Source organism: Bubalus bubalis, chromosome 2 (genome assembly GCF_019923935.1).
Source record: "Bubalus bubalis isolate 160015118507 breed Murrah chromosome 2, NDDB_SH_1, whole genome shotgun sequence".
NCBI classification, from domain to species: domain Eukaryota; kingdom Metazoa; phylum Chordata; class Mammalia; order Artiodactyla; family Bovidae; genus Bubalus; species Bubalus bubalis.
Genome location: NC_059158.1, coordinates 104,308,851 through 104,323,459, shown reverse-complemented (window position 1 = coordinate 104,323,459; position 14,609 = coordinate 104,308,851). Strand labels below are relative to the sequence as shown.

The following is a 14,609-nucleotide window of genomic DNA, read 5'->3' as shown; positions in this document are numbered from 1 at the left end:
CTTCTTAGAAGTACCTTTCTTTCCTAGAGTTGGTTATAAAAGGAAATATGAAACAGTATATAAAGTACAAAAATCACTATATTGCCATATTAGCAATGTTAAGGAGGAATCCATTAACTTTTAAAATATTAGAATGTTTGCCTTTTTGTCACAGGAAATCATTAATGTCAATTACCTATTCCCAAAAGAATAGTCATTCACCTCTCTCACCTGATATTATTTTAAAATGTTTCTCCTTTATTATCAGGATTTAAAAATCCACCTCCATATATCTGCTCTTTGGGTAAAGTTTTCTAAATTTGACCAGTTCTGTGTTTATCGTTTGCTTGAAAGAATATCTTCATTTAAGTGGGACTTAAAATTTTTAACTTCAAAATACTGAAGTTCAGAATTAGGTCTCCTCCAGTTTAGAGTGTGTGTGGGTTTAAGCTGAAATAACACACAGCAACCAAGAAAAATGAAGAACAACTAAAAATGGATTACGTATATTAGAACATGACATTGAATCCCATGGATTATATGGAAAATTACCTGAAGTTTTAATTTTATAGTAATGTCTAAAAAATAGAAAAGAATGAAAAGCAAATACGTATGCCAACGTTTGCGCACTCTTAAATCTAACAACTCCAAATCTCAACTCAGATGAATAACAGAACTAAATTTGTTTTTTAAAAAAATCAGGAATCCTTATGATGATTACATTCCTCAACTGAAAAATGAAAGCAAAGTTCAATCAGATCTTTCTCAGAGGTTTGTTCCCTCTCACCCCATCACTTATGTGTCCTTGTTACCTGCCCTTCCAAAGTCTGGTTTTCAGAAGCCTATCATGATTTCTAACCAAGACTGCAGCCTCCACTGTAATGAACATGGCTTTATTAGCTCCCATACTTTATTGGGTCACAAATACACAATATCTGATGAGACACTGATCATTTTCCTTCCCTTTTCTCTTTTCAGCCTAACTTTCCTGTCAGGAGCCTGAAAAAATATGCGCAGTTACTGTTGCAGAGGGGAGACGAAGTTTAACTTCTGGGTTGGCAATCGGAGAATAATTCATGAGCAGATTTCTAGCAAATGATATGATTTGCTAAATTTTGGTCTTTGATTTATATTTATGTACTCCTGCTACTGCTAAGGTTTTGCCAACCTCAATTAGATCATGAATGAGATCATTTTAATTCAGCCCCCAAACTGTGACCTGACCATGGTCTGAAAGTGTTCAAAAAGTAATTTTAAGCCTCCCTTTGATTTGAAAAGGAATACTGCATGCTTGGTCGTTCATACAAATAACATAAAACTTAATTATTGAATGATCTGGCAGAGGACCTTCCTGCCAAACAACAGTCAATGCCAGCTACTGTGATGCTGGCGATGCCCGGCCCCCGAGCGCACAGCCCCCTGTATACAGCATTTGTTCATTGTGTCTCAGGGCAAGATGCTTTCAAATAGGATTCACGGATCTGGGAGACTGGGTGCAACGCAAAGGGGTACCATATTTATAACTCCAGTGAAAAAATGCTGTCTCACCTAGAAGGGAAGTAGATCTGCGCTGTCAAATCACCAGGAGGCTGTGACAAAGGGAGCTTGCAGCCTGACACACGGTGTAACAACATAGCAAACACCTTTAATTCTGTCATGTCTCATACCCTTTACTTTCTCACACATTCGTGGCTGCTCGAACGTTGACACCTACACTCTTTTTCGAAACTAAATAAGGCAATCTTATTTAAGCCCGAATGCAACACCTGAAAAGTTATTCTTATGCCCCGCAAAAAATAACCATTAACTCCTTCCTCTTAGAAATGCCTCCCTGGTTGGTCTGAAAAGTCTCAAGTTGGCAAGAGCCTCACTGGGCCCCTGACTCTTGAGGTTCACATGACCTCCTCAGCTCCTTGAGATAGGCAACACTTCCCCCCTCGAAAAGATGCGAGACTGGTGATAATGTCACTGTCCGAGCTGGCCTCTGACAGCGTTTCCAGCTGAAATCTCTTTGCTTCATCACAAACTTCTGGTGTCTTCTATAGTACGGAGAGAGGCCCCAGCTGCTTCATTCCCTCTAGCTACCATAGTCTAATATCTTAAAAGCTGGAAATGAAAATAGCTTTTCTAAAGATATTTCCTGGAATTTTTAATGTGCTGCCTTGATTCCTTTCTCTCTCTCTCTTTTTTTCCCTTGCCAATTATACACCACCATTTGGAGGGCTTATGAGCAATGTAAGTCCACCTCATCTAATTAAACCACATTGTTTTAAAAGCTTGAACAGTTTTCATGTCTATAAGACTTGTCTGAATAATAAACTGCTAGAGCCAGGATTCTGAGTGTCTTTGGAGAGTCAGGATTTTATCTGCTGAGCGCAAAAGGCCAGGCACTCAAAGAGTTAAAGAGTGTTCCTGCATTGCTGGGTAGGTTAATATCACAGCTGCCTGGTAAAGCATTATCCTGGTACCTCACTTAACAAAAGCCTCCTTTTGCAAACAGACTCCCACTTCCCCCCGCAAGTGTCCAAAGGTGTTTACTGAAGTAAATCTGCCTAAATCCTTCATTGCTTGGGTCATGGGGGTGGATAGGAGGGGTGGAAGGTGTAAGGATAATCTCTTTTTGTAAATTCTGTAAATCTTCTGGGAAAAGAAAAAAAAAATCAGGAATCTGTGTCACATGCTCCTGGACAACTTCTAATATCTCTTCTAGTTTTGCTCTTGTAAGTGAAATTCGTCACAATGACTATCACAGAAGACATCCCCTCCCCCCAGGTTTCCAATTATTCACTCTGCTGTTTGAAGCGACTGCACTTTCAAAGTTGAGTGTGTGTGCGAGTGTGTGTACGCATGTGCACCGACATTATATGCTTAATCTAATTGTTGAAGAAAAACTGTTGGTATCTTAAAAGTGGTTTCAGAAAGGGAAAAAAAAAAAAGACAAGACAGTTTAGGAGCAAGATAATGTAGCTGAAAAGTTGTCACGAGAGGTTTCTGTTCTTGTTGTGGTCTCATTCCAATACCATTAACTGCATGTTACTTTTGCATGTTGAAAATGGAGGCAAATAACAGTAAAACCTGACAGGTCCGCCTGCAAGGGTTTAAACAGTTCCCAGTAAGAAGGAGCCCTTTAGGCATAAACTTTCTCTCTCAAGAGAACGTGAATACCACCAACCCCTCCCTACAAATCTTGAAGCATCCAGTTTGAGATACAAAAAGGCTGTCATCTCACAAATGTTAAACATACTAAAAAAATCTGAAAAAAAAGTATGAAGAAGGTGTGAAAAACGTGGCACTTTACAGCCCTCAAAGCTTTTTAAAATAGAACAACTTTTCCCCCTAAAATTCTTTTCAGAGAATTTTTTTTTTTTTTTCCTTTTTGGCTCATTTGAGAGTTTCTTTCTTGGCTTTTTTCCCCTTTCATTTGAAAATATGAATTATCATAAAAAGTCAGGGGAAAAATGGGAAAGTCTTTTCCAGTTTTCCTGAAGATGTATCAGTGCGTTTGGGCTGGGTGTAAGCAACTTCTCCCTTGTGCTCTGGGCCAGACACCCATCACTGAAAGCAGACCAGGGCCTCTGAAGACTCCTCCTCTCCCTTCTCGAGCTTCCCAGCTTGCCCCCCAGCACCCTCCCACCCCGCCAGGGCCTGCACCTCCCTGGCCTGAAGGTAAACAATAAGAGCCACACTCTGGGCAGCACTCCAGAGTGGGATGTCCACACACCTGACCCAAGTCTAACAGGCTTCTGGGGGAGAACTTGATCCTTCCCTGACACTTTTTACCTCAAGTGTTGAGCGGGTGGCCATGAATAGTACAGACATGCCATCTTGTAACACTATATGCCTGTCAGGAGGGACAGGGCCTGGTTAAGCATCAACTATATAAGGCTGGTAACTAGGGAAAGCCCAACAAACAGCCACAAACACCTCAGTTATTTTACTCAGCTACTACCCTCTGCCTCTTCTCTCTCTCTCTCTCTCTCCCCTCTCTCTCTCTCTCTCTTTCTTTTCATCTTGGCTTTCTGTGGCAGAATGCAAATGGAGCCTGCCGGCGGTGAAAGGGCTGAATTGTGATTAAGAAGAAGAAGAGCTCCTTTCTTTGTTCTCCCCTCAGGGGATGTTTACTGGGAGAGACACAGCGGATCAGATATGAAAGGCATTCAGGTCAGCATTGATGTGAGCGAAAGTGAAATCATACCTAAGGCATTCAAAAGACCGCCGTGTCAGGGGTTCAGCTAACGGTGCAGCTACTGTGTGTGTCTTCCCGGAGAGGCAAAAATCTTTGTGAAAAGACTGACGATTTTTTTTTTCCTCCCTAATTTCCTTCAAAATTATAAAAGTCCTCCCTCCCTCTCCGTTTACCTCCCACCAGATGCCACAGGAGTTAGTATTTTCTCTCCTTATGGACCACACGCGAAATCAGACCAACTTCTAATAGCTGTATTACCTAACTAAATGAACCAGCCTTGCACCATCTGAACTGTGAAATTTTTTTTTTAAGCAGGTGTATTCATGTGTGCTACATATATGCCTAATATGTAGGGGAGAACTGCGTGAAGAGAAAAGCCAAAACACACACGCGTGGATGGTTTTTCCTCTCACTTCCCTCAGAGGAAACACAACACGCACACACGCACACAGAGTATAAAAACAGTACAGAACACCTTAAAACAAAATTCTTTATTTACTTTGTAACTAGGAGTTACAGTTTTCCTGAGAGCTCTCACTCTGACACGACTGTCACCCAAGATAAAAGTATTTGGCACGTAGCTATTAAGGCAAAGACTTCCACAGAGTCTCCTGATTATTAGTGCTTGCCTTTTTAAAAAGACTTGATGAAGAAATACTTGGATCTTTACTTTTTAAAAGTTTACACTCCTGACAGCCCAAATAGTCATTCAAGAGATTTTTTTTCCAAATGGTAAGCTGATGCTGTTGGCATAAACAGAGCTATGTAAATATATACAAAATTCACAAATCATAGCAAACATACAAATAATGAGGAGGTGCCTAGATGTTTTAAGGCTTAAAAATGAAAAAGAAAATCACATTTCATCTTCTGATTGCCAAAGAAAGAAAAGAAATAGGGAGGGGGAATAAGGCTGTATTTATTGGTTTTAAATCATCCTTCCCTCTGCTCTGAATTATTTTTTCTCAACCTTCACATCTTGGCTAAAAAGCATATTTGGGCTTATGTTAACATCTGCTTTTGTGGTGACATTTAATTCTGTATATTTTCAACTAGTGTTTCTGCATCACAGATTTTCCCCCTTTATCTCTTCGCTCTAAAAAGACAACCAAAGAGCAATCAAAAAGGTGTCTGACTTGGCCATTCAGACAATTGCCCCCTTGTGGGAATGCGGGAATGAATGGTACAGTGGACACCCCAGCACCATTGACGTTATAAACATGTAAATGAAACACATTAGGGCAGACAATCAATTGTCTGTGAGCATTGCAAACCTGCACTCCCTCTCTCTGTGACAGGCACAAAATAGTGTCTACCTTGGGAAGCCACGGTGCTGGAGAGGAAAAGGACAAAGCGTTCTCTTTCACACAGAAGAAAATGCACCTTAAAAGCCTTGGAAGAATGCAGATGACAAACACTGTTGTAAGGAGAAGACTCTCCCACATCTTGGAAAAACCGCAGCACTGCTCAGAGAGCTAGCAACAGCCTCCTTTCCTACCTTCAGGGTAGACACACACATTTTTCCCAGGCAAAAGTCTTAATACGGCATTAGGGTCTTTGATAACCTCTTGGAATTTTCTTTACTTCTAGTAAATTAAGCAAGCAAGAAAGGAAGCATCTGAAACATATGACAGAGCAGTTTACTGGGGAATGTCAGTCTTGGCTTTAGTCATATTCCGAAATAAATACTTAAAAACGTGAATGTATCTTTATGTGGCAACAGAGAAATAACATAAAGTTTCAAATCCTTACCCCACCCTTACCCTGGTGGAGAGTCACACTATGGATATCAGCAGGCTAGTGGCTATGTTATGAAGGAAGCCATGTCTCTATCCCCAATTGAATGAGTTTTTTCAAACGGAAATAAAACAAATAGATCAGTATAGATACATAACCCCCAGCCATGTGTGTATACAGCGTGACAAAACTTGCAGAAGCTCTTCATAGAGACAGAAGGATGGAGATGGATATCTGGGGCACACCCTCAGAGCTGGTACCTGCCACACAAACTGCTTCTGAGTGCTTTGCGAGTCAGCAAAACCACCTCCTCGGAACCTCATCAACTGTACCAGAAAGGTACTTGCACAAGGTTTCCACACTTGCAAGGAGCACCAAGTCTGAACCGACTGCAATTCGAAGGAAACTTTCCTGCCTCAGAGTGTATTGAGAGGCTCTGGCTCACAGCTTCACCCCATCCCAACTTCACCTCTCTGAAAAGAGAGACGAGAGAGACAGGAGCCACATCCTGAAGAAGGGGCTTCTTGCGTTTCTTTTCCTTTTCATTTGAGCATCTCTGAAACGGGAACAACTTCTCTGCCCTCCACTGCCTCTCAGCATCACCACTAGCACTTCCACTCCCTTTCAGGAAGTGGTTAAGGGAGTGAGGGCTTATCTTAAACAGGGATCATCATTTCTGCTCATCTGATTGTTTCTCCTCTAGGATCTAAAGCCCTGAAAGCATCCAGTTTTATCCCTTTTCTTCCCCACTGAAAATCACTGGCCAAAGGTGTTTGTAAAAATCTTCCTCCATTCCACTACACAATGCCTAATGCTTTAGCTGAAACTTGGGAGAAAAATCAAATTTAACTTTTCTTTCTTTCTTCCGTTTCCTCTTCCCCACCACTCATAATTCAGTTTTCATTTAAAAGACAACTTCATTCCCTTTACTGAAACAAGCAGTTTCTGGGTTTGATTTTTATGAAAATGTGCCTGTATCTGTGTGATTTTTTCAGAGGCTGATGCTGGGAGGTGGTGAGCTGGGGAGGCAGGCCCATCTTCCTAGGCTCTGCAGGAGGCAGGAGGGTAGCCAGAGCATCCCCAGGAGCTCATGCCCAAATCAGGGTAAAGCAACAAACTTTGCAAGTTACCCCCGGGCCGGGCCAGTGGCAGGCAGCAGCCAGGCACCTCCTGCTCCCAAGCGCTCATTTCTGCCTCGAAGGCTGTGTGGAGATAGTGGGGTATAATCAGGGGACTGAAAAGGGGGCTGGGTTTTCCCCCCTCCTCTCCAGTTTCAGTGAAAGTATTACAAAGTGAGTCAGGCGACTGAAGATCATCTGACTGAACTTTCTTGAAACCGACACACATTCTTGTCTTCGGGCAACTTGCTTTTTGCCTCCTTCTCCCTCACCCCTCTCCCCTTTCCCTCCTGCACATCTTATTTTCTGGGAAGAGATTTCATCCTTTCCATGTGGGGGAAAGGAGACTGTCCACTATGGATTAACTTGACGCTGGCAGTGTCTCTGCCAGGCATCTTGCTAGCTTGAGAATCTTGAAGGCTGGATTTTAGACTCTTGTTTCTCTCTTTGTACATTTGCTTTCCTCGAACTGGCTCCTTCTCCTTTGCTTTTTAAATAATCGCATACAGCACCGTCTTTTAACCCATGTTCTTGACCAGCCTTTCAAACACACATACTGCTTTACACATTTTATCTCTTTGTCGCCTTAGTCTATATACACACTGTTAACTTCATTAAAATTATATAAAGTGCCATTCTAGTTTCCTGGATGACCATCTCTCTCTCTCTTTTTCCTCATGCAGTTTCTACTTCTATGATTAGTATTGCCATTATTCCTTTCCAGGAATTTCTATATGATTTTGATAAGCATCATCATATTTAGTGTTATCAGCAAAGACACAAGCTCAAAAGTGACATCTTTCCCATGAATCCAGGAAAGAAGAAAAATCCACTCAGTTCAGATAAATCCTAGCAATTCCCAAAGGGAAAGGCACTGGATACGTACTTGATGAGAAAGGAAATGAAAAAAGAGGGGGAAAAACTCTTCTACCTGCTTCTCAAAAGCAAAACATTGCTCAGATTAAACCCAAAGCATAACACTGACAAGTAACGAATTTACAGCATGTTTTCCCACAGATTATTGGGAAATAATTATTGCTCTTAAGTGTGCAGGGTCTGGGCTAAATGCCTTTAAAACGTGCAATTCAACTTTCCACTTCACAGTGTTAGGGCTTCTCCCAAGTTTGTGGCTGGGAAGAGGGAAATGGGGTCCGTTACTGAACAACAAGCAGTGTCCATGGCTGAGTACCTCCCCCGGTACTCTGTTCCACCTGTGAAGCCCCCAGCAGACCTTCCCCACTGCCAATCCCCACCCCAGGGCTCTTAGGAAGCTTGGAGCATTCTGTTCTCCCAGACCTGGGCTCTGGTCTGACCTCACAGCCTGGACCAGGCTGGTCAACGGTGGCAAAATCCCGAAGGGGGTTGGAGGAGGCAGACAAGAAGAAACAAACATGCTAAATAGTCTCTCCTGCAAAAGAACACTTCTGGGAACCTTGTTTTAAGTCTTATTCTCCTTTTTCTCTCTCTCTCTCTCAAAAAAATGACTGTTTAACATAAGAAAAAAAAAATAAGGCCTCCTTGACACAAAGCTTTTGTTATCCAGTTGATCAGCAAGCAATGTGCTTTAGATACTTGTAAGGGGTGGGGGGGAGAGCCCCACAACAGACATTGATTTTAGAAAATCAATAACCAACATTTAATAAAAGGAACAGAGGAAACACAAGAGAGGAGAGGGGGACATTAGGTGTAATTTTAGTGTCTACTAAATTGCCCAGAGATGGGGAAGGGGAGGTCTCCAGTGTAAGGACCACCTTAAATAATGCCAGACACTACAGTGAAGAAAAAATTAAATTAAGAGAGAGGAAGAGACAGGGAGAAAGAGACTTAAAAAGAGGCAGCCTGAACTGGGTCTTGGGGAAGCAGCTTGGTATATATTATTGTACTTGTTTTTTTGTAATACTAAGCCAAGCAAATAGATCAAAGGCAGCACAAAGGGAAAAGGCAGGATAACATAACGAACAGTTTCTGACTAAAATTCCTCTATCACTCCCCCATATGGCTCGACACCTCCACCACAACAAGCAAAAGACACACACACACACACACACACGCACGCACACACGCGCGCACACATGAAACCTAGAGAGACAGAGACAGAGAGAAGCATCATTTGTCTCTAATCAAAATTCCCTCGTCTTTGTGTTTTCTGCTTCCAGCGCCCCTCACTGCGCCCCCAGCCGCCCCCTCCCGCGCCGCGCAGCTCGGGGGCAGAGCGGGGGCGCACAATTGTCTTCTCTGGAGGAAAGTTGTTCCAAGTGGGCCCCGGCGGTCCCCGCGAGGCGCGGGCTGGGTTCACGGGAGACCGGAGGCCGGGGCCGGCGCCGCGTCCCCGCGTTCAGCTCGAGAGCGTCGACGCGGCCCCGTGCCGGGTGATCGGGCTGAGACCGAGGGGAGCGAGAAGTTTCCTTTCCCAGTCTGAGCTGGCGCTAGTTCGCTTGTTTGTTTTGGGGGGTTGGTTTTTCTTTTGCAACTCAGTATCCTCCGTCAGCTACCCCCCGGCACCCTCTCCGGTCCCTAGCTCTCTCCCCTCCCCCAGGCGCCTTCTGCGCTCTTGCCAATCACTTTTCTCTTTTATTCCCACGATTTTGTTTGGGGGTAATACCTAGGGGGTCTGTCTCGCTCGCGCGCGCTCTCTTCCTCTCTCCCGCTCTCACTCTGCCTTCCTTGACTCTTTCTAAGATGGACCTACAGAGCTGTCACACCTCTGATCCTCCACCTCTGCTCTGCGTGTCCCCCTTGCACCCCCATCTCCTTCCTCCTCCTCGACTCAGCCTGGATAACGGACTCCTCCTGACCATGTCGAAACTGCCCAGTAAAGTCTCCCCGCGCTACGGGACTCCGCCAGCCCCCGGCGTGGGGCCAGAGCCCGCTGGAGAGGAACCACCCGCCCCCGCGCCCGCACGGACCCCGCGCGGGGCCGGCCGAGACCCTCCCACCCCGGGGCCCCGGCGCGCCTGGCCCGCCCGGCCCCGCTGCCCGCGGACCGTTACTTGGCGTGCGGAGAGGCGGCCGGGCGACTCCGGCAAGAAACTTTCAGCCTGGCGGAGGCACAGCCCCGGGGCCCCTCTCCCGCCCTCGCAGTCCCTCTGCCACCCCCGCCCCCACCCCGGAATCCTGCGCGACCCGGCGCCCAGGCCCCCCGCCCTGCCCTCGCCGGACGCTCCCGCAGCCCGGCCGGGGAACCGGCGGGCCGGGCGCTCACGGAGCTGGAGGCGGAGGCGGAGGGAGGGCGGAGGCGGGGGCGCAGGGGGCGGCAGAGGTGGGGGTGCTGGGCCCCGGCCGGACCCCAGCGCTCGGAGCCCCCCGGCGCCCGACGCTCACTTTGCCCGGCACTTCCCCAACTCCCCACTGTCCAGTCGCCGCGCGCGCCGGGCTCCGGCGCCGGCCGCGGAGGGAGGCTCGCCCGCGAGCCCTGGGCGCCGCCGCCGCCGCCGCCTCGGTTCCTTTTCCCTCTCCCCCTCCTTCTCCCCGGGTCTGGAGCCGCAGAGTGGCCCGGAAAAGTTTGGTTCGGGCCGCTTCTTACCGTTTTTCCTCCTGGGATTGGCTTGTTTGCGTCTCTTGCACCGGGGGCCATCCGCCATGATCGGCTGCTTCATTGATAAGAGCGGATCAGATGGCAGTTCGCATGGACTCGGCGCCCTGCTTCGGCAGCACGCAGGCTCGATCTAGCAACCAAACACAGCGACAATGTGGGCATCGCCCGCGCCCATTGAAACGCGCGCGGGCCGCCCAGGGGAGCCGGGCCAGGGCCCGGGCGAGCACCCATCCGCGCCCCCCAACGCCAAAGCGAAACTTCGGCGGCCCCCTCCCCGCCCCCCGCCCCCAACCTTGGCCCCGAGGCGCTTTGTGTTTGTTACTGTTTGGTGTGTTGCACCCGCGAGGGGATCAGAGAGACAAGAATTACATCTTCAAAATGAGTCATAACTCCTGACCGTATGAGGGAATGCACACGGCGGTACAGTAAGGCTGCTTGACTCAAGGCTAGGCGGACCCTTTCCTCCGAAAAGTCCTCAGCCCGGCTCGGCAACTTGGGGTGAGGCGAAGCTTTCTTTAGCTCTCATCTTGTCTCACCACCCCCCACCCCATTCCCCAGAGGAAGCAAACAAACAAACAAACAACGCGAAACAACCCCCGATGAAGCACACTCGGGCAAATTGATAATAGTAATTATAGGAAGCCCACTCGCCCCGCGTCCCATCCCCTCCCCTTTCGCAGTTTATCGAGACACTGTCTCTTCCTCCCCCCCACACCCCCGCCCCCAAATTAGGATTTCCCGTTTCACGCCGCAATAAGAAATATAATTATAAGCCTCTTTGGACACTCTCCCTCCCCCCCCCCCCCACCCCGCCGCCACCTTCTCCACTTTGACAATATTTACTTAAGTATTTCCCCCCACCTCACTCACACACATGCTCCCCCACACTGGTTCCCTTAAATAGTTGCAGTAGAAAATTGTTTTTTCCCCTCAAGAAAGGAAAGAGAAAGTCCAACCGCTACGACAGTACTTTTCAGCTCTACTGAATGATCGTATCCTTTCTGGCTTCGAAACTTTTGTACCTAAAAATCGAGAGAGGCGCTGCATTTTTTCAGCTGAAACTGTCAAAACTTGGAGAAGGGGAACCTCGGAGGCAGGCAGGAGAGGAGGAGAATCCCGAAACTCGATGGAGGTTGGGAAGATGCTGTGCCTCGAGGATTAGTTTAAACAGGGGGCTATAAAAGATGTAACAGATGCAAACTGTAACACAAGGGCCATTAACCCTTTCTCTGCCGAGTACACTCGGTCCCCACGCCCCGCACCTATTGTCTCCTGTGCTAGAAGCTTTGCGGAAAACCTGGAAAGTGAGTATCAGTTTCCACACATTTGCTGAGAGGGGTAAGGGGGGGGGGTGCAGAGAGAAGGGGAAGTAGATGATTTAGAAAGCACCTTGAATTTAACCTGGGCATAGTGGCAGCCTTTTAAGTTTGACACATTTTGTCATGTCTTGGGTCTCCTGTGGATTTGAAATTGTTGGGAAAAACCCTGAAATACAGAAATGGACACACAAGTGTCTGGGATGAAACAGCTGGCCTGTCTGTATTCCTGCTGAGACTTAGGCACGATTGCATATAAATACATGTTTAATAAAGTAAGCTGCTAGTTTTATGAGCATGTGTGTGTGAGGGACAGACAGGGCATTTGTGCTGTAAACTTTATCTTTGCCTATTATTTCTAACTCTGGAGTTAGTAATCTTACCTTCATCATTATAGGGGGAGCATATAAAATATGTAAGTAGGTGGGAGACACACATATTCATGTTAACCGGGATCACCCCTGTTCCTGGGAACTCCTGCTATCTCGACTTTTCAGTGCCAAAGTATGGAATGGGATATTTGAGTGTATGTATCTTCTGCCTCTATATGACTTTGCCATTGGAAATACAATTTCAAAAGTTATTCTTAATTTAAAACCCTACCATCCTGACGGCAGTTTTCTTCCCAGCTGTAGTGAGCCCCCCCCCCCTTTGGTAAACGACTCAAGTTCCATGAGGACTTTCACTTCTTTATTTATCATCACAGAAGTGAGGTGTTACTTCACATACACACACACACAAAGAATGAAATAAAGAAATGAAACTCGCTAAGCAGACAAAAACAGGCAACTTTCTACTTAGAAAACAGCCTTCTTCGGTGGGAAAGGTTGGACTGCCATATCAAAGAGAAAGACTTGCTCCCGAATTTGGTAGGTCTGTATCCATCAAGTTTTGTAATTATTAACAGGTATTTGCCAAGTTTTAATTGCTGAATATAATGAATTGGAACTAGAGTGAAAATAGAGCAAAATCTCTCCCCTCGAAGAGTTTTTATTCCAACCATACAGTTCTCAATAAAACTTTTCCAAGGCTGGGTAGTAAAAGGCACCTTTGGTTACCTGAATGGACAGGTACAGGGCAAATTATTTGGGGGAGGGAAAAAAGGGGGAGAAAAAGAAGGAGAGAGACACAGGGAGTGCGAGAAAAATCGAAGAAGTCACTCTTGGGAAAAGCTTACCATAAAGGAGCTAAACCCACCTGAAATTCCTACCCACAGACACTCCTTCTCACTTTAGACTCACATCCCCACTTAAAAGGAGAAAATCATAAAAGGAAGGTGGGGGGGTGACCATGCCAAAAAGGAATAAAAAGAGAGAAAAGGGGGAAAAAAAAAACCTACCTGCGAAGTCTTGTTTGTAGTTTTGGCCAGAAATGGTGAGAAGAAAAAGCATGAAGAAGCCGCGAAGTGTGGGGGAGAAAAAGGTGGAAGCGAAGAAACAGCTCCCGGAGCAAACTGTACAAAACCTCGCCAAGAGTGTCTGGAGGCAGGACCGTTATTCCTGCGGAGCAGGTTAGAACTGATCTCTTTCGGCCACTCCAGGAAACACAAACCTGGGGACGGACTGACGTGTTACGCCTCTTCTAATGACATTTTTTTCTTTTTCTTTTCTGTAGGAGAGAGAGAGACCCTGAAACACGCGCCACCTATCTTTGTGGGGAGGGATAATTGAAGCGCCCTGAGCGTGAGCATCATGTGAAAACGTGATCGCCAAGTTTCTCTCTGGGAAAGGATCTGGGATAGATTATACCTTGAAGTCTCCGCAAACGCTTTAGTGGAAGAAATGAAATTCCACCTCCCTCCCTTCCTCTCTCCCTCCCTCTCGCCTCCTTCCCTCCCTCCCTCTCTTCTCCACGCCCCCCCACCCCCCCACCCCACCCCACCCCACCCCACCCCCCCGTCAAGCCTTTGGCATCATTATCCTCATCACTAAATCCTACAGAGTACAGGGCGGAAAACGGTGCACACCATTCACAGAACTGGAGAACTCTAAGGGGCGAAAGTTAAAGGGAAAGATCCCGGTTCCTCAATCCACATCGCCTCTTCTTATACAGATATCTCTAATAACCAGATTTGAGATGCACATTAAGTTGTGTGGATTTCTCAGCACGGTTTCTGGAACTAAATTTTTTGCCCTTTCTCGTATTATTATTATTATTATTTTCTTTCAAGATGCCAGAGCCAGAGGGGGAAAATTGCTGTATGTGAGCTGCATTTTAGGGCATGTGTGTTGGGGTGTGTGTATGTGATGAATTTCTGGATTGGATCCCAATACTAAAAAGTGGTTTGGCATTTTTAAAAAGGGTCTCTAAGTAAATTAACATAGAGCGCTCAGTTGACCGATCTCTGAATCTCTCTACATCTCAAGGAGACCTCACTACAAAGTGAGGGAGTGTGTGGAGGGAGGCAGGAGGAAAAGGAGAAAGGCCATAGAGGAATTTAGCAGGGAAGGAAGAGCACGATATTAAACGGCATGGGGTCTAAGTTTTGGAGTATATATTTTTTGATATTGCAATTAAAGTAAAATTAAAAAGAAAAGACTCCACCTTTGCTCTGAAGGGATTGGTTATGTAAATATGGAAGGGATTTCCTGGAGAATACAGCTTTCTACTGTATGGTTAATTAAATAATCACTCAAAAGCTTCCAACGTGACGCTTCTGTCGTAATCCAATCAGGTTACATAGGTCCTAAACAAGAAAGATATTTTCCACATCTGGAAGTCAGCAATTTAGCAAGTAC

General features: G+C 46.1%; 1 protein-coding gene across 5 annotated transcripts in view; it reads right to left on the bottom strand.

The window, feature by feature from the left end:
* ZEB2 (zinc finger E-box binding homeobox 2) overlaps positions 1-13,344 on the bottom strand; it is a 132,003-nt gene extending 118,659 nt beyond the window's left edge. Inside the window, exons 1-2 of one of the 5 annotated variants that reach the window (XM_006049457.3) lie at positions 13,211-13,344; positions 10,544-10,685 (exon numbers count right to left, since the gene is read on the bottom strand). In XM_006049457.3, the coding sequence (XP_006049519.1) occupies positions 10,544-10,616 (73 nt within the window). In that variant the 5' untranslated portion in view covers positions 10,617-10,685; positions 13,211-13,344. Of the gene's footprint in view, positions 1-10,543; positions 10,686-10,847; positions 10,864-10,952; positions 11,093-11,577; positions 11,717-13,210 lie in introns of those variants that run through there. The other 4 variants (XM_006049455.3, XM_006049456.3, XM_025276703.2 and 1 more) reach the window with 4 other exon arrangements.
* Positions 13,345-14,609: the final 1,265 nt, after the last annotated feature.